At 37.6% G+C, this 27300-nt stretch overlaps 1 protein-coding gene across 8 annotated transcripts; it reads right to left on the reverse strand.

Annotated features, from left to right (window-relative positions):
* On the reverse strand, positions 1-26752 carry CHR24 (chromatin remodeling 24). 8 transcript variants are annotated; one of them, XR_014365911.1, is made up of 24 exons: positions 26441-26671; positions 26258-26365; positions 26030-26158; positions 25786-25917; positions 24766-25700; positions 24543-24673; positions 24395-24449; positions 23661-23789; positions 9273-9380; positions 9066-9121; positions 8896-8986; positions 7243-7380; positions 7072-7149; positions 5826-6032; positions 5669-5740; positions 4144-4224; positions 3939-4057; positions 2411-2522; positions 1891-1959; positions 1690-1784; positions 1322-1453; positions 1047-1112; positions 842-985; positions 1-429 (listed from the first exon to the last, which is right to left on the reverse strand). XR_014365911.1 is itself a non-coding variant. In XM_082923462.1 (24 exons), exons 1-24 carry the CDS (start codon positions 26556-26558, stop codon positions 268-270), a joined length of 3384 nt encoding a protein of 1127 aa, XP_082779588.1. In that variant the 5' UTR covers positions 26559-26752; the 3' UTR covers positions 1-267. The 8 variants fall into 8 exon arrangements, 7 of the variants coding, with proteins under 7 accessions (XP_082779588.1, XP_082779577.1, XP_082779581.1 ...); XM_082923462.1 differs by having other exon boundaries at positions 842-974; positions 25840-25917; positions 26258-26347; positions 26441-26752; XM_082923451.1 differs by having other exon boundaries at positions 842-974; positions 26258-26347; positions 26441-26700.
* Between the last annotated feature and the right edge of the window lie 548 nt (positions 26753-27300).

Consider the following 27300-nt stretch of genomic DNA (forward strand, 5'->3'; position numbering starts at 1 on the left):
TTCCAATGCAATAAGTTCTTTCATGAATTAAATATTTTTCGAGTCTTTCATGTGTACTTTTAGAATACAATTTAAGAAACTTACAAAGATTGAGAGGAGAGGTAAACATATAATAAATGATTAACGGAGAATGAATGGGCTGTTTGACATTCTTGCTTGAGTTCATAAATGGGGGTAAAAAAGAGTTTTTACAACATAACTTCTCAATTTACCAGACAAAAATAACATGCAAACTGTTTTTCATGAGACCAAACCTTGTTCAATTATCTACACATTTAACACCCTCTGAAGCTCCCCTGCTATATCATCCGAATGAATGACTTCCTTTTCTCTTCTTTTTTCCATCCGAATCATATCAAGCTCTGACTTCAGTTCCGCTATTTGCTTTTGTATGTTTACTCCCTTGTCCGGCAGTTTTGATACTAAAACCTGAAAATATTAAATAAAAACTTGTCTTAAGCAGCAAGATGTCTTCATGCAAGCAAAGGTGCCGAAAATTTTAGATGTTATCAAATCAATCCAACCTGATTGAGTGTTTCACATGTTCAATATAATTAGGAGAGTTGATACTTGTTTAATGAGGCCAACTCGAATGCAAAGTTCCTTTTTATTAGCCTAGAGATTAAATGAACTCAATTTTCTAGAAGAGGAGAGATTGGATTAGGGTACTGTATAGTACAACAAACAAGCTATGCTGGTCAGGATTGTGAAGCAAAAAATAACTTGCCATGGAGTTTTTCTTCAAAATATTGTTCATTTGATGTAAGCATTCTTCTCATCAAAATAGGAAGTCAAACTGGCAAAACAAAGGAGCTTGATCTGGTTTAGAAGCAGATGATACCTTATTTACTAGAATTTGAGATAGCCGATTGATCCTCTCTTTGATTTCTGTTTCTGTCGGTTTACTTGTGCTAGCCATGGAAGAACTATATCTGCTCAAATTCACATCCTTTGGATTGAAGGCATACTTGCTCCTGCAGAAAAGCTAAAAACTTTCACCACATTACTAAAATAATCTATTGAAAGCAATAGTCTCAAAACCATACCCATCAACATCACGTTCAAACTGAGAGGTTGAAGATGAGTTCCGCACAAATGTAGTTCCTTTCATCCTGCACCAATCAAATATGAATCCAATGAAATCAAATTCCAAAATTGAAGTGTAAATTGCTTATTAGATTACAAATATTCAATATTTTTTTAAAAGGACAATGTTTTTGCTATAGCAGCACGTTTAACTACGCTTCAAGAATTGCTTTTGTGGTAGTAACATGAGCCAGCAATGCTAGCTAGACTAAGCAGTAAAACATAAGGATCTCACCTTTTCACTTCCTCTTCCTCTTCCTGAACAACTGGCACGGGTGCCGTCTTGGAGAAAAGCAAGCTATGGTGACTAACTCCAGCTATGCCTTGAGTTTCCAAAAACTTTATGTGGGCTTTCAAAGACTCGTTCCTACGAGTAAAACACAAGGCAATTGGGGTTACAACTACATTGTTGATTTTGTTAGTCTTGACAATACCCACAAGGTACAATCCTCGTTATTGGTCTCGGTTTGCTTGATTTGTGAGGCTTTGCTCAAGAAGTGTAAAGCATGATTCATAGGGAAAATAAGCTAGATAAGTAAAAGCAAACCAAGAGCGTGTTTTCACTTCATAAAAAATAAATATGAAATGCAATAAACTCTATACATCGTGTGCTGGCGATCATGCTCTTCATGCAACTGCTGCTGAGTGATAGAAACATCAAAGCCCTCTTTGGGAAGACTAAAAAGCTCCCGAAGATCCTGGAAGAATCAAATTGCAATTAGGTACAATATCCCACCCTAAAGATGGATTGAAGCAATAAATATTGCAAGTTTAAACAAGAAGCCTAATCTTCCAAGTAATTACCTGCTGACTAAAGTATCGTGTCTGTTCTTTGTGTTCAGTTGCAGTTTTAAATAATCCTCCCTTAAATATCTGCATCATAACTTTCAGAAGTCAACATAGTTATGTAGACCATAATACTTTATTTCCATCTCTGAAAGTAGATGTTTGAAGCAAAATTTACATAGGACGAGAAAAAGATCCTATTGGCTTTAAAGGTAATTATGAAGTCATGCAACAAATATCATTTAAGTCATGCAATTCTTCCATATCGCATTAAGATAGACTATTATTCTTCCATAAGCCGACAGTCAACTATTATTAACTCATGCAACAGATATTTAGGACTGCTGTAGGGAACATCCCTCTACCTTGATTGGCTAAAATTTTGCAACAATGTAGCTTTCAAGTAAAGTTGTAAAAAAATTATTTATGATTAGATGTAAAAACTCACAAAATGTTGTTGTGCTAGAAAAATCCACATGTGGAAAAGGAAATAACAAGATACCAGAATGTTGCAACCAGAGAATGAAAAATGAGAAACCTGCTTTCTATATATTTTTTCTTCAATTGTCCCACAGGTCATCAATCTGTACACGATGACATCCTTCTTCTGCCCAATACGATATGCACGATCAACACTTTGATTGTCAGTACTGCATTAAAAAATGAGGTTAGCAACTCATGTATCAAAAGCAGCACTGTGTCACCTTACTTGAGAAGCACAAGAACAAAATCAAGTAAGCTATGACTATTAGACCAGGTTTGTTTTGAGGATTAGAGGTGGAACGAGAAGGGTTTGAGGGATTATAAAACTTGTGGGGCGAACATGTTTTTGTTGTCTCCTAATCCTCCGTTTAGATGCTCCCTGAGGTTGGGATTACTAATACTATGGCATTCGTTATACCCCAAAATGGGGGGATTAGTAATACCAATACCAATGCCAATAGTCTTGGGATTGGGAACAAGGCCCAATAGTCCAATGCCAATAGTATTACTAATCCCCCACCACCATGGGACTAGAGACCATCCTCCATCCAACAGCCAAAATCCTCCCTTCTTACCCATGATATATCCTACCCTAATCAAACATAAAACAAGTACTCCCTAAGAAGCAAGGATATGCAACATTGAGGACACAACATAACTACGTAAAAACAATACAGGACACGTGGGGGGCAGCAACATACAAAATATATAATTTTTTATGTTATTATATGTCATTTAAGAAGCATAAACACGGGTATAGACATGAGACACATTGTTTTTTCAAAATATAAGGATATGCATACGGCAAAAAAATGTATATATGTAGCTTAAGTATATGAACATAAAACAGGAATGCGTAGTTAACAAAAATGTACATACAGAAAATATCAAACAATCCATTTCAAGGTAGGGCACTTTTTTGTCCTTAAATTTGACAATGTTGGATTGTGGGTTGTTGTAGCATCAAGAATGCATAGTTAGCCCTATCTCTTTGCTTGCTCCTTTCTAGGTATTCCTTTTTTTAGCAATGTAATCTTAAAGTCAACTGTCAAGCATCACCAGGATATCCTGTTGCACTGGTACATGGACTCAGGCAAGTATTTCAAGTGCATGTCAATGTTTGTGTGGCACTCATCTAAAACAAAAAATTACAGGACATAGCAACAGGGCTGATTTGTTATAGCTCCCAAATTTATTCATTTAGATCCAAGGGTAAAGTGATATATGTGCACGACATAGCTTAGCCAACTAAGAATAAAATAGACACTAAGGAGGGAAGGTTGCCTAGATAATGTGGTTTGCACTGGTATCAAACAAATTATTGGGGAAAGTTATTTACGGAAACAATCAAATAAATAGTTCATGATACAGCAAAAATACTTCACATCCCAATTAATTTACTGAAGGATCAAAAGGTTGGTGACAATATATGTAAAAAAAAATGCAAGAAGCCCCTATATGTTCATAATTTGAGGAACACACAGCAAATCTTCAAGTTGTACCTAGTCTTTGTTTCAGAATCATCAAATTATGTAATCATCATAATCAAAGAAATTCAAATAAAGAAGAATTGCAAATGGCACCTTGGGTTCCATGCTGGATCAACCACAATCACACGGTCTGCTTTTGTAAGCGTCAGTCCCAAACCACCAACTTGTGATGTCAACAAAAAGATAGGAGCACCAACACCCTCTTGGAAATCCTGAAAGTAAACAATTCATGAAAACTGGAACATAAAAATTCCATAAAATTAAATGAGTTATTGAAACTTTCAACTGACACACTAACATTGACAATCTTCAACCTGTCACTAGCTTTGGTGGTACCATCAATACGTAAGAATTCATAACCTTCTATCACCAACGATTCCTGAGTACAAGGGTCACAAATATTAACTTCGACAAAGCAAAATATAATTTGAAAACAATCTAAAAAGGAATGCAACTACAAAAATACTCTCTGACTTCAATGGGGGCAACTGAAACAATCTTTCAAAAACCTAGAATCTATAATTTCAAACTTTTAAATGTAACTATCAATAAAAGGAAAGAACAAATCCTGCAACATTTCATGCCTTCAATAAATGACTGCTTTCCAAACAAATTCTTAAGAGAAGTTTGATTTAATACGAGAAGCTACACTGCAGCAAAATCAATCAAATTATATTTCATACATATGCCAAAAGTCCATAAGAATTGGATGTAGTTACCAGTTTAGCTTTAAACTTTGTGGTTTAGCCTTCCTATTGCAAGCCATATAAATTTTTTATTTAAATGGAAGTACAACCACTCATACGAGGTACACTAAACACGGTAAATATTGAATATACATAAAAAAAAGACTCCCAAAAACAAGTTAGAATAGTCATAAATGAAGAATATTTATAGAGGTAAGACTATATAAATGTAAAAATATTTGCAAATACTGTTTCTTGTTCACAACAACTCTAGTATCTTGATTGACAAAGAGAAACAGTATCTTGACAAAGTGTTTTCTACAAGGAGATGTTTTGTCCTTTAATACATCATGGTGCAGGTAGGGCATTTTTTGTCTTTTAATACACGGGACTAAAGGCATTTATGCCTTCTACTCATAGATATCAAGGATATTTATTTCTACATACACATAAAATAAGGTCAAAAGTAGTCTACACGTAATAAGGGCAAAATGGAAAACGGAACTTGATGACCTCGCAAAGTCAATTAACATAAAAGGGAGAGTAAAATTCAAAAGTGAACAAGAATGAAGGTCGGTGTCATTTCAAAAACTGCTGGGGAGGTCTCTATAATTATGAGAAACCTTAGGTGAGGTCAGTGTACTTTATCCAAAAGAAAAACATAAAATCAAATTCTAGATTTTATAAAACATATTTCTTAATTGAACTATCTACTCAATCTTAAATAAGTAATGGGAAATGCTTGGCTCAAGAACCACCCAAGACAAGTACCTAATATAGTAAATGATCGTATGGTTAGGACTTGATCACTTGTCTCCTAGCATTAATATTCCACCTACTATCTAGTTAACCAAAGAACTAATTACTAAAATAATAGTATTTACAAACCAAGTTGTACACGTTGCATGAGCAATTGATGTGAAATGTCCAAGTGAATTTGTATCTCCTTTTATCATTGCATGGGCAATTGACATGTAATGTCCATGTGTTTGAAGATAAAACAATCCACCAAAATGAGGATTTATATCACCTTGTATCGCTACTCCTTAACTTGATAACATACTAATATGTGCAAAGATCACTAAAATTTGATATCTCCTCAATAGCATATGGTAAGCAATGTGATTTAAAACTAACCTGAATAAGATTAAGCATCTTGCGGGTTTGAGAGAAGATAAGAACACAATGCCCATCAGAAATTAAGTTATCCTGTGACAGGCATCATACATACCAGGTCAAAATAATATAACAACATATCTAGAGCATAAGTTCAATAACATGTAGTAATTCTAACCAATAATGATAGTATAAAAGTTATCTTGCATGAGACATTATGCTTCTCTTCAAAGACAGATCTCTCAGTGACATCTGCTATGTGCATTGCCAATTTTTCAGCAACAACAGTGTCTTCCTGGTTTACCATTGAATCCATCCCTTCCAATACATCTTCAGCAGCTCTTTTTGTCAAGAGAAGTGGATGATCACATATTTTTTTCAAAATCTGGAAGAAAAAAAAAACAAATGATATTTTACTATTATCTTGTTTCAGGTTTAAAAAAAAAAATGGCTACCCCGAATAGATGCCAAGAACAAGAAGAGTCAATGAGAAGGTATAAACTTGTCAATACAACGAGTTATGTTCAACTATAATCTCCTGAAAATCAAACGCGAAAGCAAAATAATATTAATAAAAAATAAAGTGAAACCAAAAAAGTGAAATTAGATTTAAATAATTTGGAAAAAAAAATATATTTTATTTGGATTGCTCATTTTGGGATGAAAGTGTACCAAGTTTCGAAACATGCATTCCAAAACATAAAGCGGCATGGTATTAACACTTCCTGGTAACACTGCTGCAACAAAGTCTCTTTTAATCAAAAAAAGATTTGGCAAAATAAGAATACCTTTACATTATCTTTCCATTCATAGATAGTCATCTAGAACCTTTAAAGAAAGATGATAAATAATGTACTATATTTGAAGACCATGCGATTGATTCAAGTTGAACAATAATTTCTGTTTTGGTTTTACAAATTCTGCTTATATTTGCATAGTAGCTTGTGTCTACTGTCTAGTAAGTTGTGTTTTGTTTTAAGGATAAAACGTTGTCTGCATAAAGTTTGATGGATAAAGTAATAATTGTTGTAGTGAAGTCATGTATATCTATTACAAGAGAAAATGATATGATACTTTTCTTTATTCTTTTTTTGTATTAACACTATTATGTTAGAGCAAAGCTACCTTTTACCCACCTCTTGGTTGAGCAAAGACCTATAACAGCATATAAAAGTGCATTATGATTAATTTTTCAATTTTGAGTACTTTCACTCATTGTCAATCATTCATGATTAAATCATTGCTGCAGAAGGCAAAACACTTGTTTATTACTGACTGCATCAGAACCAAATAATTCTTTGTTAATAAGTGATTGCCTATCACCATCCAAATACAAAACTAATGAAACCAACCACTGCACTAAGCAATAGACAATCAGATAATGGAACAACAGAGAAGATTCTAAAAAAAAGGGCTCCATATACCGTGAGTGCAGCAAGAGGTGAGCCATCAAAAGCAGAAAGAACCAGCTCACTTTTCAAAAAAGCTTCATAGAGTTGTCGCTATACCAAAGAAAAAACAAATTATGATGTTACCATTTGTTTGAACCAAAATTACAAAAGAATATGATGTAGAATGAGCTAAAGATATTATACCTGGCAACTGGTCAATTTAAGCCACACAATAATCTCATTCTTTCTAGAAAGTTTGGCATCCTCCGTGGAGTCATCTTCACAAAATACCTCACTTTTTAAGCGCCGCAAAAAATAGGGTTGAATGCGTTCTCTAAACTCCTGTCATAAAATGATAAATGAACTGTTAATAGAAGATTATACTTCTCTAAATTTTAGGAGAACCTAGATTCCATCTAGAAATGATGACTACAAACACAAATAAAAGCCAAATGCAAGAAATGTAAATACAAATAAAGTTCACAATGTTTATTATACTATAAGCACCATCAGGGAGGGTGCACCCATTGAAAACATAATATCATAAATTTGGCAAATGTGTGAACAGATTTTAAAGCATTAAATTATATAAAAAAACTTCTCCTAGAATATTTTTTTTTTCCTGATCAAAAATTTGATGATTGAAACTAACTGCAGTTTCAATAGTTATACGTCAATGTGAAATTTAAAAGTTTCAAAGTTCAAAACATAACTGAACATGGAAAGCCTTAATTACTCAAACTTATGGCTTTGCATATAAAGAACTTCTAAACACTGGAAATCCATTTTCTATAGTTTTTTAGGCATATATAGCTATTACTGAATCACCCACCCAACTGTAGCTTGAGGCTAGGCCTTTTTGGAAAATATATCACTCTTCAGTGACAAACCAATACATAGTGTATAACGAAGGAGTTGGAAAGAAAGAAAGGCTAGTGTAAGGCTAGAAACACCAACAAAAGTATCAAGATGTCTGGGGGCTTTTTGGAAATGGTAATGTCACACCACAGGTTTTACCATTTCATTACATATTTAAGATTCATCACTTGGAACACTAGAGTTTGTCTTGTATTCTATTCTAGACTGCCATGATCTTGTGAAACATAACTTGCTATGTGATATTTGTTAACATGAAAACAAGAGGTGTCTCTTTGGCACATTAAACTATAATGCAGAGGAATAGTAAGAGAATCATATATAACCAAATGCACATTCCACTCAGTACAAGTAGGCTTTGGTAGCCCATGGTTATCCCTCTCACCCTTTAATCCATCTAGGGTGTGATTTGGGTCATGACAGGTAATATCAAAGTTATGAGCCTAGAATATACAATACAATAGCCAACAATCAATGGCATTAAGTTCTACAGATGCATATGTTAACATTACTCAAGGGTACAAATATTTTACTGAAACGTCAAAGGATCAGTGGAGAAAATCTAAATTAAAACAGAGAACATCTAATTTATCCCTTTCCTAAAATTTGCAATACTTCTTTTTTGTTATCTTGTTAGAATTAATTTAATCCAATTATGTCAAATACATTTGTGAATATTTCAAGTTAATTATGACCCCATGGTTGTAGATGGCAGCAATTGTGACGGACCAATGACAACATCTTATCAATGCTGATTACACAATTTGAACAGGCAACTATAGTGACTAAAAATATGCAGGTTCTCTATCATGGTATCCATGCTAAGGTAAAGAGAAGCAGCAGCAGCAGCAGCAATAAGGCATAAGGGAATATAAAAAAAAGCTACAAGGCATAAAGGAGAAATCAGAGCAGTTTGGCTTCAGTATCTAGATCTGCAGAAAAACAATACACATACGCAACTAACATATAACTAATTATCACCTTCGCAACTGTTGAACCAATGCGTTTTTCCCTATCAGATGCATTTTTTTCATTTCCACGAAGAATAGCAGACTCGTATTTCTCCTTAAACCTGGAGAAAAACTGATAGCTTCATGCCTCCAGAGCCAAGAACTCAATAAAGCCAAATGGAGAATAAAGTCAGTAATTACCAGTTCTTGTCACCCAAGAGCTCAGGACAACAGAAGTTGAACAAGGCCCACAATTCCTGTTCAACATTAACAAAAAAAAAGGAAAAAAAAAAAAAAAACAGCATTATATTAATACTAGCATGTTACATATGCACTAAAAGTTTTGATGAAGTACAAAACGTACATAAAGAGAAAACAATAGACCACACAGAATAGCATAAACAATACCTTAAGATTATTTTGTATTGGTGTGCCACTAATAACAATACGATGAGCAGCAGGTATCTCAAGCAAACTTTTGGCCCTTTGTGTACCAGGATTCTTTATCAGATGTCCCTAAAGTTGTAACATATTGAAAAAAATGGAGAACTTTAAGGTTTCTCAATAATAATAATAAATAAATAACTGATAAAAAAATAAAGGCTTCTCAAAAAACCAATGCACTATCCATGTGTCAATTATTATGAGGATGCGAAAAAGTGCTGAGATGATTGAAGATCACAAATTATTAGAGGTTATGACCTAGCACAATGGCAAGTGTCATCCGCCCCAGCATTGTGACACGGGTTCAACTCACAAGAATCAACCTCTCCACGAAAAAAGTGAGGCTAAGGCTGCCTACATATTGCCTATCTCAGAACCTACTGTAATCAGCCTTGTGCACTGGTACAACTTTTTTATGATGAAACATTACAAATTAGTTTTTTGATGCCATGATCTTTAACAAAAATCATGATAAAGCAAGAATGAAAGGATACTCACAAGTAATTATGATTTGAAAGGAAAATTTGTTCTTCCATATTCAAATGAAACAATTTTAACTTCAAATTTACACCAAGAAAACAAATGTGTGTGCACATAATAAAAGCTTAGTCATGAATACTTAAACTTATGAAAAATCTTTGAAAATTGAAGTTTAAGAAGGAATTAATACTAAGTTTCAAGCAGTAATTTAACTCAATCACCCTAAATTACCACCAAAAAAAAAAAGTGAGAAAATGCTAATAATCAATGCATACTTCCAATGTAAATCACAAGCGACAGTTATGTAATTAGTCACACTAGTAGCAACATTAGAGGACATAAAATAAAGGTTATTAAAGAATCTAATGGAGGGGTTTATAGAGCCAAACAACATCTTGTTGGAGGTTCAAGGAATGTCGCAACTTGTCAAAAATGTCCACCTAATGTACGGGAAGAGATAAAAGAGTATATGGGAAACAAGAAGACAATGAAAGAGCAAATTAACTTGTTCCCTCATTTTGATGAGATGAACAATGATCTTGAAGAGGATAAAAATGATATTGCTCTTGCTAGATCAAAAAGGTCCTTGCCAAGTAGTCGAAGTACTTCTTTAGCTGGATCAAAAAGGTCAAAGACGAAGGGGCCCATGGATGTATTCGACACACCCAATCTTGATGTTGTGGTGCAGAATAGAAAGGGAAAACAAGCATCAATTGAACACAATGATCCTTATAAGAAAGAACGAAGAGACAGAGCATTGATAAGAATCACAAGGTGGATGTATCATGCAGGTATAGCATTTAATGCTATTAGTTATGACAACTTTGGACCAATGGGCGAAGCTATTGGGCAGTATGGTCATGGTATGAAACCTCCTAGTTTCCGTGAAGTGCGAGTTCCGTATCTGAAAAAAGAGTTGAATCATACAAATGAGTTGATAAAGATTCATAAAGAGGAATGGGTGAAATATGAGTGTTCCTTGATGTCAGATGGATAGACTTGGCAAAGTGGGAGGACCTTGATTAATTTTTTAGTCAATTGTCCTAGAGGAACTATGTTTGTTAAGTCCATCGATGCTTCAAGCTACTCAAATGATGGGAAAAAAACTCTTCGAACTACTTGAGAAGTTTGTGGATGATGTTGGAGAAGCTAATGTGTTGGCTGGTAAGAATCTTTTGTCTTGATTCTTAAAAAATATGTATTTACTAGTTAGTAAGTCAATTAGTTTAGTTGTCATTAAATAATCTTCTGTGTTTTGTTTCTATAATTTTAATAGGTAAGTTTTTGAAGGCAAAGAGACCACACCTCTTTTGGATACCATGTGTTGCTCACTGCTCGAATTTGATACTAGAAGATATTTTCAAATTGCCACATATGAAAACATTTGAAAGGGCTATTCGGGTACACGGTTATATTTATAACCATCTATGTGTGTTAATTATGATGAGGATGTTTACAAAGTTAAAGAATTTGGTCAAGCCTACAAAGACAAGATTTGCAACTGCCATTCTCACTCTACCTAGGATTCATTAACAAAAAAACAACTTGAGAAAGATGTTCACTTCGGAGGAATGGACAAGCTCCAAACGGGCAAAGGAGCCAAAGGGTAAACAAGCAACACAAATTATGTTGATGCCTTCATTTTGGAATCTTGATGTCTATGCTCTTAAGGTCTCAGGTCCACTTGTACACGTGCTTAGGTTGGTTGATTCTGAGAAAAAGCCTACCATGGGATACATTTATAAGGCTGTGGATAGGGCTAAAGAAAGTATTGCGAAGTCATTTGATGATGAAAGTTTGACATGGGGTGATGTTGCTAGAGCTTCTAGAGTTCAGGAAAGAAATAAGAGAACTAGAGCAACAACTTCAAAGAAACCATTGTCGTCGAGGGCAAGCTGTCATGGGCCAACTCCTTTAGTGGTGCAGCGGATCAATGTTTCGCCTGTGTGGCGCTCAAACTCCACCAAGTTTAATCCTGCCATAGCTCGTTGACAAATTAAGTGGTAGTGATCTCACCCGTTTGAACATTAAGGCCTAATGCTTTGTCTAGGAAAACAACTTCACAAGGAAACTCCGTCTTCACCCGGATGCCACAAGTAGGCCCAACGCCTCAAGTGCACCAAGCACGGCATAAGTCGCTTCATAGCGCCAAGCTTATCTCAAGCAAGGTGCTCGCCCAACTTAGGTTCATGTCATCAAGGTGCCTAGCCACACAGCAATGTGCTAACGAAGGCCCTCGACTTAGCTGGCAAGCCAACATTGCATGTTGGGCATTTGATAGCATCTCAAGGTGCCATAGGATCAAGCATGCCTCAATAGACCGCATATTGGATGGCCACTTGGTCATGCGAAGCCCACAAGCCACTGAGGGTCAATCTCTTGCCCACGACGTACAGCGTACTCCTCGTGCCAACACGAGTGTTAGATTCCATCTAAGGCCATTGTGCAGCTTAACGTTGCATCAACGTGTAGCATGAGTAAGGCAACGTCTCAATCCGTAACTCGCTTATAGCATAATGTAGTCCCTCAATGGACTTAGTCAATACATAGCTTGATGCCTTCATTCGATAACCCACATATGCAATACTTAGAAAATATGAGGAAGAAGAACTCCGAAAATATGAGGAAGAAGGAATATATTTCTGTTATATTCAAAACTTCTTATTTTACAAGACCAAATGACACTCCTTATATAGGAGATATTACAAACATCATTATAACCCATTATATGCCACTTACATATTATATATTACCACTATCTACCACTATCATATTATATACATACCACTATCTACCACCAACACCACTATCATATTCTATACATGCCACTATCTACCACCAACACCACTATCATATGCCACTATCTTATTATATGCATTAACACAAATTTCCAGCACTCCCCCTCAAGCTGGTTTGAAGATATCTTCCATAGCCAGCTTGCTAGTCAGCTTATCAAATTGCTTCTTGTGTAGTCCCTTCGTTAGCACATCAGCTAATTGTTCACCTGTTGGAAGGTAGGTCATACAGATTATGCCAGCATTGATTTTCTCCTTGATGAAATGTTTATCCACTTCTATATGTTTTGTGCGATCATGTAGAACTGGATTATGAGCTATAGATATAGCTGCTTTGTTGTCACAATAGACCTTCATAGGTGTCGGGTGAGAAAGCTTTAATTCTTCAAGAATTCTTTTAATCCACATTACTTCACAGATTCCATGGGCAACAGCTCTGAACTCTGCTTCTGCACTACTTCTAGCTACCACATTCTGTTTTTTACTCCGCCATGTAACTAGGTTCCCACCTACAAAGGAGCAGTATCCGGATGTTGATCTCCTGTCTGTAACACTTCCTGCCCAATCTGCATCTGTGTATACTTCAACTTGAAGATGTCCATGTTTCTTGAACAGTAAGCCTCTCCCTGGAGTTCCTTTCAAATATCTTAAGATCTTATAAACGGCCTCAAAGTGCTCTGCCCCTGGTGAGTGCATGAACTGACTTACCATGCTGACTGCAAAGGCAATATTAGGCCGCGTATGAGACAAGTAAATCAATTTCCCGACAAGTCGCTGATATTATTCCCTCTCTTTGACTTCTTCAGCCTTAGCAACTTGTAACTTCAAGTTAGGCTCGATCGGAGTCTCCACCATCTTACAACCAAGCATACCTGTTTCTCCAAGGAGATCAAGAACATATTTTCTCTGATTAACGAATATACCTTCCTTGGATCTTGCAAATTCCATTCCGAGAAAATACTTGAGGGCTCCCAGATCCTTAATGTGAAATTCTTTTGCGAGTTTCTCTTTGAGGGCTGCTAACTCTGCTTCATCATTACCAGTTAAAATGATGTCATCAACATAAACAATCAAAATTGCAATTTTACTGTTTTTTGAATGTTTATAAAATATTGTGTGATCTGCTTGACTCTGCGAGAAGCCACAACTGATAACTGCCTTCCCAAAGCGTTCAAACCATGCTCTTGGTGATTGTTTGAGTCCGTATAATGACTTGTTCAATCTGCATACTCTGTCGCTTCCAAGTCTCTGCTCAAATCCCGACGGTAGGCTCATGAACACCTCCTCTTCAAGATCACCATTGAGAAATGCATTTTTAATGTCAAGTTGATGTAGAGGCCAATCTGAATTTACTGCAAGAGATAACAGTACTCTGATGGAATTTATTTTAGCAACAGGAGCAAACGTCTCCTGATAGTCGATCCCATAAGTTTGAGTGAAGCCTTTAGCCACCAGTCTCGCCTTGTATCTCTCAACGCTTCTATCTGCGTTACATTTTATCGTAAACACCCATTTACACCCAACTGTTTTCTTGTCTTTGGGTAGATCAACTATCTCCCAAGTACCACTTCTCCTTAAAGCATTCATCTCCTCCATGACTGCTAATTTCCAATTCGGATCATCCAATGCTTCCTGTATATTCCTTGGAACAAACAAGTGTGAAATCCTAAATGTGAAAGCTCTATGGTTTTAGACAGTCTTTGATAGGAGAGGTAATTTGCAATAGGATGTTTAATGCAATTTCGGACACCTTTCCTAATTGCTATAGGAACATCAAGGTCGGAAATAGAAGGAATAGGATTACCTAAAATTTCGATGCCAGAACTCGGGTGGACATTCGGGTCATTAGGATGGACATTCGGGTCATTATTCCTCAGATGAAATCGCTTCCTAGTATAAACCTGAAGCTCAGGATTTAGATCATTTTGTAGTACTTCTCCCCCTAAACAAGAATCTTCTTGACTAGGCACCATAGAACTTGGTTCTCCTAAGTGATCATTATCAGACAGATGTGGTTTTTGTGTAGGATAAATGACATTGGGGAGCGGGATAGAAATATCCCAAAAATGGTCTTCTACTCCACTTGTCTCCCCCTGAAGAGAAGTGTTGGGGAAATAGGATTTTGTTTCCACAAATGACACATCCATACTCACATGAAATTTCTTGGTTTGAAGATCGAAACACTTATACCCCTTTTTGTTTGAGGAATAACCCAAAAAAACACATTTTATAGCACGGGGGTCAAGTTTTGAACGAAATTGACTAGGAACATGAACATAGGCAGTACATCCAAAAACTTTGGCGGGTAAATCAGAAAACAACCTCGTGTCAGGAAAAAAAGTTTTGAGACAATCGAAAGGTGTTTTGTATGTTAACACCTTTGTAGGCATCCTGTTTATCAAATAAGAGGCTGTTAAAATTGCTTCACCCCATAAATATTTAGGAACATGCATGTAAAACATTATAGCACGTGCTACTTCAAGTAGATGTTTATTTTTTCGTTCTGCAATGCCATTTTGTTGAGGGGTATCCCGACATGTAGATTGATGAAAAATCCCCTTTTTTTCCAAAAACTCACCCAACTGCTCATTGAAATATTCTATTCCATTATCAGAATGTAAAATACCAATTTTGGTTTGAAATTGGTTTTCAATCATATTGTAAAAATTTGTGAATAAATTTTTCACGTCAGATTTTTTATTCATCAAATAAATCAAACATAAGCGGGTATGGTCATCAATAAATGTAACAAACCATCTTTTACCAGAAAGAGTAGTGATTTTAGAAGGGCCCCAAACATCACTATGAATCAAATAAAAAGGTTTGGAAGCCTGGTAAGGTTTTGGCAAATAAGTAGAGCGATGAAATTTTACAAAAATGCAACTTTCACAATGAAAAGAAGAACAATCAATCCCTTTAAATAATTCTGGAAATAAATGTTTCAGATAAAGAAAACTAGGATGTCCTAGCCTATAGTGCCATAGCATTATTTTTTCTCGAACAGAGATTGAACTAGTACTATTAAAGCTCTGAGCTTTTTTATTACTAACAGGTACTTCATCAAAGTAGTAAAGACCTTCAAGCATCCTAGCACGCCCAATCATCATCCCCGAGTTCTGGTCCTGAAATTCACAATGGGATTCAAAAAATGTAACACGACAATTAGAATCCTTAGATAGTTTACTGACAGACAAAAGGTTACAGGCTAAGTTGGGGACGTGAAGAACAGCATTGAGATTAATTTTCTCAGTTAGTTTAATAAATCATTTTCCTGCAATAGGTGAAAAACTACCATCGACTATTCTGATTTTGTCATGACCAGAACAAGGGAAATAGGTACTAAATAAATGGGAAAAACTAATCATGTGATCGGAGGCACCGGAATCTATGATCCACGGAGAGAAGTTTAGGCAAGAGAAGGCTTTAGGATTTCTACCTGTTTGTGCCAACAAAACACTAGGAGTACCGGATGAGGAGTTGGATTTTATCAGCTTTAAGAGTTGATCAATCTGCTCTTTGTTGAAGGGACCTGAATCGGCTTCATTAGCGGTAGGAAAGCCACGATTCTTCTCTCCTTGTTTGCTGCTTTTCCAGTTGACAGGTTTGCCATGGATCTTCCAACACGTTTCGCGTGTATGGCGAGGCTTGTTGCAAAAATCACACCAGACCCGTGGCTTATCATCAAACCTGCGCTGGTAATTTGCAGCCTTGTTGGCCGCAGCATCGCTTATTAAAGCAGAAATTTCAATTGATTCACCAGTACCTTTTTTCTTAAGCATGACGCTCCTTCGGCTCTCTTCCCTTCTGACTTCGGCAAATACTTCGCCAATGGATGGGAGAGGAGGTCTGCCAATAATTCTTCCTCGCACTTCATCGAACTCAATGTTGAGGCCGGCAAGAAACTTGTAAATACGACTGTCTTCCACAGTTTTCTTGTGGTGGTTGCAGTCGTCAACCGATTTCCATTCGTATGTGTTGAAGATGTCAAGATCCTGCCACAACCTTTTCAACGAATTGAAATATTTGGTGACGGAATCATCTCCTTGACGAATCTCTCCCAACTTCAAAGTTAATTCGAAAACTTGAGATTGATTTCCTAGGTCAGAATACATCTGACTAACATTATCTCACAATTCTTGTGCAGTAGGATAGCACATGTAATTAGAGCTTATATCCTCCTCCATGGAATTGACCAACCATGTCATAACCATAGAATTTTCAGCGTCCCAACTGTCGAACAGCGGATCATTAACAGCAGGAGCCTTCTTGTCACCAGTGATGTAACCGATCTTTCCTTGCCCACGGATATACATCCGGACAGATTGTGACCAGCGGAGAAAATTATCACCATTTAGGCGGATGGTGGTGATTTGGACAGAGTGAGAGTTTGACGTTTTCACCGGAATGGCAGCGGCAGGGGTTGAAGTGGTTTCGGACGTGACTTCCGACATGGCTATGACGGTTTTAGGGCTGCTGTGTTTTTTGTAGCTCTGATACCAACTTAGAAAATATGAAGAAGAAGAACTCCGAAAATATGAGGAAGAAGGAATATATTTCTGTTATATTCAAAACTTCTTATTTTACAAGACCAAATGACACTCCTTATATAGGAGATATTACAAACATCATTATAACCCATTATATGCCACTTACATATTATATATTACCACTATCTACCACTATCATATTATATACATGCCACTATCTACCACCAACACCACTATCATATTCTATACATGCCACTATCTACCACCAACACCACTATCATATGCCACTATCTTATTATATGCATTAACACAAATTTCCAGCAGCAATGTTGCCTTCCAACCGCTTCGATTAAGCCATGGGATCCTCTCATGCTAGGTTGAACCCAAACCAAGCACTTGAGTTGGCACACGAGGCCTTTGGTGGTGCCTCGATAGCCCATTCAGTCTAAAACGAATTCCCAAGATGCCATAACGCATGGCATAAGGAGGCCAACATGTTAAACCTCGCCCTCAGGAGTCACACGCAGTGTTTACATTATTGCACCGTCCACAAGGCTCCCAAACCCACGTGGAGACTCTAGACACCCCTCTAGATGCCTAAAGCCCGCCCTTGAGTTGCCCCAAGTTTACTCACTTGAAGCCTAATTTGGACAGGGAGATAAGTAGGTAACATACCTTGCTCCCTTATATATGATTGTTAAGCATTAAGCCCTCTGGCAGAAAGAAATATCAATATGTCCGAAGAGTCATAACGATTTTTCATAAATTTCACAAATTGAAAAAAATCACAAAACTTGGTCGGGAAATCACTTCCCCTAAGAACTCTTTATAATAAAAATTTCAGCCCAAAACTCCTTCGTTTGAATGCCCAAACAATGCGCCAAAACTGTGCACTGTTGGCTACTGCTGGCTGGTCTGCTAGGCTGTTGCTGCCTGTTGGCTGTTGGCATGGGCTACGGCCTTGCAACTTGTTGCTGTTGGCTGCTACTGCTGCTGGCTGGCCGCTATTGCTGCCTGCTGCTTGCTGCCACTAGTTGCTGGCAGCAGGCTGCGGCCTTGCTGCTAGCGCTGGCTGTTAGCATGGGTTGCGGCCTTGCTACTGCTGGCTACTAGTGGCCCACATACATTGGGCTGCTTAGGGCCAATGTCAGGCACGTTGAGGCACTTCCAACAACCACTCTTGAGCAATCAAATGGCCATACCACCACGAGCTAAACATCACGGAGTTGGCCTTGCAAGGCAACCCGTGGCACCCTCTTCCACACCAACCATCAACGTCCTCGTTGATGTAGCACAAAGCTGATGATGTAGTGCGTGTACCAGCTCCTCTAACAAGTCCAACACCTCTGTGTTGATGGCCTACCTTCAACGTCTAACTCTTTTAGCCACGCTCCCCTCATTGTTCTCTACTCGAATCCAACTGCAATGCACTCTAATTGTTGCACTCTCTGTTGGCAACTTGTCTCAGATGCCCACACCGAAAATGACCTTTGCCAAAACTCCTCTGAGCGTCTCTAAACTCTGCCCTTTGCTAATGCTCTAAAGCTTTGCTCTTTGCCAATACTCTTGAAATGTCAAGCCATCATCTCGAATGGCCTCTCTGCCAATGCTCCTTCGAGCAATCTCAAGCTCCTCTAAGCAAACTCAAGCTTGTCTAAGCTGACTCCTCTAGGCAATGTTCCTCTAGTTGTCCCTTATGCTCCCAATGCTCCTCCGAACTAACTTGCAATGGGTCGTCGCATAGCAACTTCCTCCTCCACTTGTGTTGTCGAGGCCCTCGTCGACTCAATGCAAATCAATAGTTGCTCCTCAAAATAACTAAACAATGCCCACTGGCAACCACAAAGCCCTTTGGCTGACATCTTCATTAAACTCAAGTATTTGTGTACTATGCCCTCTGGCGAAATAAAAGTCTCCTGGTTTCTACTCATTAACAAGCTCATGCCTCTGAAGCCTCTGGCTGATGCCTGCTGACAAGCTCAATCTCTGAAGCCCTCTTGGTTGTTGCTCTCTAGCAAACTCAAACTTTAAAGCACTTTAGCTAAAGCCCTCTGGCAAAATATATTCTTGCAAAACTCAAATTTTCTCATGCCCTCTAGCAAAAATTAAGCCCTCTAGCTTGACTCAAACTCATGCCCTCTGGCAATGGGTAGCCTTCTAGCTGGATATGTACTTATAACTCAAAACTTCAATGCTCTTGTAGAAGTGTAGCCCTCGAGCTAAATTGAAGCCCACCGACTTTGCTCAATTCGCTCTTTTTAACAAAGTGTAGCCCATTGGCTAAATATGCTTTTATAACTCAAAACTTTAATGCTACTTTTAGAAAGGTAGCCCTCAGGCTGAATTAAAGCCCACTGGCTTTGCTCAACTCGTGCCCTCTGGCGAAGTGTAGACTACTAGCTGAATCTTATATGCTCGTGCCCTTAGGCAAGCCCTCTGTCTTAACTCATATCCTTTGGCTAGAATTCAACTTATACTGCCCAATACCTCGGCCACTGCCTTCACTCGAGTCAGCTATCTCATTAAGCTCAAAGATTTCTCCTTTCAAAGGCTCACCGCCAAGGTTCTGAAAAGCGGTTGCGGTCGCTGTAACGGTGGCGGTGATGCGGTTGCGGTTGCGGAGTGTAAAGGCCGTAGTGTAACGGTTGCGGTAACCGGAACCGTGAATTTTTTTATTTTTCGCACAATTTGAAAAAAACTTACCGATACGCATATTTTTTTTCCATGATCATATTTATTGGGTTAAAAATAAATATTGATCAATTTTTGTAAATTTTTAAGTATGATCCAATATATGTTATATTTTTAAATCACTATAAACTAAGTTTTTTACATTTTTTTTTAATAATTAATGACTTTATATTATACAAAAAATTAATCACTAACTATTATATATAAGATAAACAATAATAAAAGTAAGAGAATAAATAAGAGCCTAAATATATATATAGATACACATATTTTAACCAAGCCAAATAGATAATGACCACTCTTATTATTATTATTTTCAAACAATATATCTAGATAGACACACACAAACAAAATGGTTCAGTGATAGCAGTTGAATCGAAAAGCATAGGTCATATAGCTTCAACAAATCAATAACATGTTCTTCATCTTCCCTCCTCTCTCTCTATCTCTTGATCCTCCATTTTCTCTTTTTATCTTCCCTCTTCTCTCATTTTCAGCTTTTTTTTATGTGTTTTTTGGAAAGAAACAATTTGGAACCGTTACGTAATGGTGCGTAACAGGCCGTTACGACTGTTATGGCGCCGTTACAACCACTATGGCAGCCGCTACGGCCGACACACCTGTGAATCTCAATCACACTGCAAAAGCGGCCGTAACGGGTGGCGGTAACCGCCAAAACCGTTACGTAACGGCGTTACGTAACGGTTGCGGCCGCTTTTTAAAACCTTGCTCACCGCTCCTACCACCCACAAAGTTTGCCATCTCAACAAGGATGCTCAAAACGATGCGTTGATCCTGGCACCAAATCATGTCTTGACTTCACAATCCCACTATATGGTTGTCCTCTGACAACGGTGGTTTCATCCATCACCCCGCTCTCTAGCAAGCATGTACACTCAGTGCCTCTGCACACGAGAGTCAAGATCTCAAATTTTGTCTTGAAAATTTTCTTAACAAAAAGAGTCAACAACCATGCGTCTGAAAATGCAAAACCACTGACAAACACAAGTTGCAAATGCCACCACGAACGGTCGAAACATAAACCTCCTGAAGCGAACCAGTGATAATGCCATAGCACGTGCACAGCTACCAACGAAAATACATCTCTAATGCTCAATAGATGAAGATGACATGCCCACAATCTGATACAAGCATTACACAAGTCCAAACTACGATAGAAATCCCCATATAGCCAACAAAGTAACACAATCATGCTAACCCTGCTGGTTAGAAAGCAACCTGTCTACAAATGTAGCATACTCACACTACAGTGTGCCCACAGTGTAGAAATGGTCACCAAGTCCACAAAGTGAGGGAAATACCAAGTTAGCAAGGCAACACTAAATGCCACAATGTTGCTTAATTCACACCCTCAAGAACGGTCACTGCATTCAAGGCATCGCTGACAAATCGAGTGGTAGTGATCCCACACATTTGAACATTAAGGCACAATGCTTCGTCTAACAAAACAACTTCACAAGGAAGTTTCATCTTCACCCGGATGCCACAAGTAGGCCTAACGCCTCAAGTGCACCAAGCACGACATAAGTCGCTCCATAGTGCCAAGCTTATCTTAAGCAAAGTGCTCACCGAACTTAGGTTCACGTCATCAAGGTGCCTAGCCACACAACAATGTGCTAGCGAAGGCCCTCAACTTAGTCGATAAGCCAACATTGCATGTTGGGTCTTTGATAGCATCTCAAAGTGCCATAGGGTCAAGCATGCCTCAATAGATGCATATTGGATGGCCACTTGGTCATGCAAAGCCCACAAGCCACCGAGGGTCAATCTCTTGCCCATGGCGTACTTCTCGTGCCAACACGTGTGTTAGATTTTGCCTAAGGCCATTGCGCACCTTAGCGTTGCACCACTATGTAGCATGAATAAGGCAACATCTCAATCCGTAACTCGCTTATAGTATAATGTAGTCCCTCAATGGACATAGTCAATACATAGCTTGATGCCTTCATTCGATGGCCCACATATGCAGTATTGTCTTCTAACCGCTTAGCTTAAGCCACGAGATCCCCTCGTGCTAGGTTGAACCCAAACTAAGCACTTGAGTTGGCACACGAGGCCTTTGGTGGTGCCTCGATAGCCCATTTGGTCTAAAACGAGTCCCCAAGATGCCATAACGCATGGCATAAGGAGGACAACGTGTTAAACCTCACCCTTGGGAGGCACACGCAGTGCTTTCATTATTGCACCATCCACAGGACTCCCAAAACCCACGTGGAGACTCTAGACACCCCTTTCGATGCCTAAAGCCCGTCTTTGAGTTGCCCCAAGGTTTACTCACTTGAAGCCCAGTTTGGACGGGGAGATAAGTAGGTAGCACACCTTGCCCCCTTATATATGATTGTTAAGCATTTAGCTCTCTGGCAGAAGGACATATCAATATGTCCGAGGAGTTATAATGATTTTTCATAAATTCCACAAATTGAGAAAAATCACAAAACTTGGTCGGGAAAATAATTCCCCCAAGACCTCTTTATAATAAAAATTTCAGCCCAAAACTCCTTCGTTTGAATGCCCAAACAACGCGCCAAAATTGTGCACTATTGGCTGCTGCTGGCTGGTCTGCTAGGCTGCTACTGCCTGCTGGCATGCTACTACTGGTTGTTGGCTGTTAGGCTGCAGCCTTGTTGCTTGCTGCTGGTGCTAGCAGCTAGCACTAGCTGTTGGCGCTAGCAGCTAGCACTAGCTGTTGGCATGGGTTACGGCCTTGCTACTGCTGGTTGTTGGTGGCCCACATGCTTTGGGCTGCTTAGAGCTAATGGTGGTGTTTGTTTGGGCTTTTTTGAGCCAACTTATAGCTTCTAACTTTGGAAAAGTTATTTTAAACTGTTTGGTTAAATTTATTTCAAACAGCTTCTGATTCTAACAACTTATTTTAACTCAAAAAAACTGATTCTGAAAAGTTAATCACCCCTTGCTTCTGATTATCAATTTCTGCTGTAGACATGTTAATTTACGGTTATACTCTTAGATTAAAAAATTAAAAAAAGGCACAAATGGACTATAGATTTTTTTTTTTTTTTTTATAAGAAATGTAGACAAGTAGTGAATAACAAAAAATAAAAGTTAATTGAGAAAACTACTTCGCAACTTATTTAACAAACACTACTCAGTAACTTAAATCTATAATCCAACAGTTACACCAAACAGATTAAGTTGAGACACGTCCAACGACCACTCTTGAGCACTCAAATGGCCACACCACCATGAGCTAAACGTCACGGAGTTGGCCTTGCAAGGCAACCCGTGACACAAGGCCAAGGGGTTCTAGATCATCAAATGCACCTCAACTGATAGATAAGGAAAAGGCAAATTCAGAGGAGACAAAAGAGGAAGATGTAGAAGGATACAAATCCAATGATGAAGAAGAAAATTATGAGTTGCGTGTTGTTGATATTGAGAATGATGATTGTTAGATCCTCATTGGATAAATGGGAGCAAAGACTTGATGTTTTGTTGGTTTAATTTGTTGATGCTTTGAAATACATGCTTAAACTTGAAATATTGTTGTTAGTTGACATATATATGCCTCATATTAAATTATATTATTTCAACCCGCCATGGTGCGCCTTACTTCGACAAAGCCCGCACCTCACCTTGCGCCTTGAGCCTAAGGCCCTAGGAGACCTTGGCGCCTTGATGCGCTTATCGCTTTTAATAACACTGGGCAAACCCCTTCATGTAGAGGAGAACAAAACCTATTCCTCTGAGTGTAAAGTTGTTTAGAAGTTAGGAAGTACAAACATACATGATACATGTATGTACATGCTTGTTTGTGAAACTAAAGCACTAAACAATAAGTAACAACAATAATAAAAACCTTGTAGCAGGTAAAGGAAAGCACATTAATGGTGAACCACTAGCATCATTGTTCATTTTACCTCATCAAGTATCATATAATCCCATGTGATGTCATCCTCACTTCTCTCATCATGAAAGTAATAGTCCCCACGTAAAGATTTTGCATTATTCCGCACAATATCGTAAGTAGTGAGAAGAACACCTTTGTCCTGTAAGGGAGACAAATTTTGCAAACATAAAATTTTGATAACATTTGATTAATAAAAGAATGATCTTACCAAAAAAATAAAAGAACGAAGGCTATTCAAATCTACATTACTGCTTTTTCCTAGAATTAAGTTCAAAAAAGAAGCTCATAGTAAACATGATACATGCATGACATGCTGTTAGAAAAAGAATTCCAATTTCTATGGATCTTTGTTGAACTTTGAAATCATGCTCAAGTCCAATAATGTTTTGGTTTCAACTTAAAGAATCAATTGCACTGCTATTGTTACAAAGTTTAATTCAAAATTAAAGCATCAAACCATTATCCATAGTTAGCATCTTCCTTGCCCATACATATTTTTATTAGGTAATATTGTTTTTTTATGAGGTAATAGTTGCCCATACATATTACATTTTCAGAGCATAGTACATTAACATTCTTTTGAAATGTTCTGACTGCTCACATAGTTTTGCAGCTAGGATAAAAAGCACATGCCATGCAAATCAAAAACAAAAAAACTAAAGAAAAATTCTCTCTTTTTTTTTTTTCTTTTTTTTTTTTTTGTTTCTATTCCACTAAAAAGCAGTAGTAGACATGAGATCAAACCTGAAGTATATATTGGAGTTCATATTGCCGTGCTTTTACACAAGTCCCAAAATATCTGCACAGAAGGATGGCCAAGTGATAAATTTTGGCTATCTTGCTTCATATAACAAAAGTATGTATTTCAAAGATATAAGTCAAACAGCCTCACTCTCTTGTCTTCTCAGAGAGCCCTACGACTGATAATTCTTTTATCCAATGAGGTAATAGTGTCTTGGGGGCAACAACCAATGCCCTCTTTATCAAACATGAATGAAACAGCCCAGCTAGAAACCCACAGATCTACAATAAGGAAAATTAAAAAGCAATCATCATTCATCTAAAAATCATGATGGAAAGCATATCTCAGTAGCATGAATTTTCTTTTCTTTTACCTGCATTGTTTTACCTAAGCCCATATCATCACCCAAGATGCCACCCTTACCCTGACAATGAAGAGACCACAGCCACTTCATGCCATCTCGTTGATGAGGATACAGCATTTTTGCAATTTTACCAGGTAATAAGTATGTTGAGTTTGGACCCTTATAAGTAATGGAATCCTCATCCCCAGAAACAGCATCATCATTGTAATTATCCAGTGCAACAACCTTATCAGAATCATCAAATCCGTCTTGAAACTTACCACTTCGCCTCTCTGCTTCTTTGACCAATTTTTTGCCACTTAGAATCACACAGTCATCGTCATCTTCATCGTGTCGTTCAAACTTGGCAGCAAAAGTTTGCCCCAAGGGCACAGGTTTCGCACCCATCTTTTTAGTTACATATTTCTCCTGTCCTTTACCAGCATTCTTAGGTCTGCTAACCCTACCTACGAAATTATCAATCTCTGACTCAATTTCATCCTCATGCTTATCTACCCTGCTTTCAATTCCACCTCCAAATGTAGATTGATTCGTTGCATCCGACGAGGAATCAGATAGATCAGATGTGAGTGAAAAGGAAGAAGCGGCACTAGCATATTCAGGCAATTCATCTTTCTTTGCTTGATTATAAACTTCATCTTTAACAGAAGCCAAAGACTCCCCCCTCAAATCAACCATTTTGGGGGCACGTTTCTTCTCAATTGAGAGAAACTCGAGCCTGGAGCTTAAGTCATTTAGAATATCCCTAATTTCATTCCCACCACCAGTGTCCCTCTCAACTGCATTTCTCAACGGAAGTGGTGAATCAAAATCAGCAAGCCCAGAAAATGCCGGGTCATCATCTGCAGCTCTGGTCTTGCCATCATCACGATTATCATCTTTGGATGAAACTTTGCAGAGCCGACGCCTTCCTTCCATCTTAACTTTCAATGGCTTCTTTGCTTCTATAGTTCACCCATCAATTAATTTACGTAAGAATCCAAAACATAAAAGCACACAAAGAATCTAGAGAGAGGGGAGAGAGATTACCAAGATAAGTATTGAAATTAGTTGTTCCAGCAATCACTGGTACATTAAACGAACCCGTGCTCACTTCACCATCAATATGATCTCGGGATGAAACTTTGCCATTGATATTGACCCTAGATGGCTTTTCTTGCACTGCAATTAGTTCAACCACTAATTCATCTAAGAAACCGAAAATCAAACAGAACACAGACAAACAAGAGAGAGAGAGAGAGAGAGAGAGAGAGAGCGCGAGCGAGAGAGAGACCAGGTGAATGAGAATCGAAGTCAGTAATTCCAGAAAAGTTGGGTTCTGGTTCATCAATCGCGGTAAAGTTGTCACAGTCATCATCTTCCTCGTTCACTTCAAACTCGAACTCCGATGACTTCATTTCAACTGTTAATCGATCCATATAAGAAACCAAAACTAACACAAATACCAAAAAAGAGAATCTAGAGAGCGAAAGCGTAGACAGAAAGAAAGGAATACGAATACCAGGAGAAGGAGAATCAAAATCAACAATCCCGGAGAATCGAGGAACATCGTCGTATGAATCCAGCTTCACCTTCGATCGCTCATATTCCTCTGCACAACAATCAAACCCTAATATAGACGCAAATCAATTACATACATATATACATAGAGAGAGAGAGAGAGAGTAGAGAGAGAAAAGGGTACGAGGTGGGGAGGAATGGGGTTTGGAATGGGGACGAGATTGGGAAGAGGAGAGGTCAAGGAGGAGACGATTGTGGCGCTGGTTCAAGCTGAGTGGCTGATTCATCTTCTTCTCCGCCATTGCTGCAGAGAGTTTCTGCAAAACCTATGAAAATGGAATAGAGGCTTATTGATCAATGGTTTGCTTCGAACATGGAGCTATAAGGGCTTTTTTTCCCGCTTTTATATCTGATTTGAATTTTAAGTCAGACAGACATTTGCCATCTCCGGGGGTTTTGAGTAAAAATTTGGGAATTTACAAATCAGTCACTATTCTGAAATAATTAAAATTTTATTATTTTAATCATTAAAATTTATGTCATTTGTTTGGTTTAGCTTTACAATTATTATTTTAATGTAAAGTTGTGTTTTAAGTTTTTGAATTATGATTTAAAAAGAAAAAATTTGTTTAATTATAAATTTTGAATATAATTTTTTTGATGATTTGTAATTTTTTTAAATATTTTTTATTGATTAATCTATAAAATGTGATAGAATTTGAGAAGAGAGAGGAAAGATGGAAAAGAAAAAGTGATTAATTGGTTGAATAATAATAATATAAAAAAGAGAAGAGAGAAGTTTTGAAGTAATTTTGAGTTGTATTTTAAAAATATATTTGGTTAACATGTGTTTATCTAAATTATGATTTAAAAACATAGTTGAGTTTTGAAAAATAAGCCAAACGCTAAGATAGAGTTTGCCATGAATTGTTATTTTACTTACTGTTGGACCATTTTAATATCTTTTATTTATTTATTTATTTATTTATTTATATTGTTCATGAATCTTCTTTTGTCTTATTCATGAATCTTATCTTATTCATG

This window comes from Camellia sinensis, chromosome 1 (genome assembly GCF_055761805.1).
Source record: "Camellia sinensis isolate YWXY chromosome 1, ASM5576180v1, whole genome shotgun sequence".
Classification (NCBI taxonomy): domain Eukaryota; kingdom Viridiplantae; phylum Streptophyta; class Magnoliopsida; order Ericales; family Theaceae; genus Camellia; species Camellia sinensis.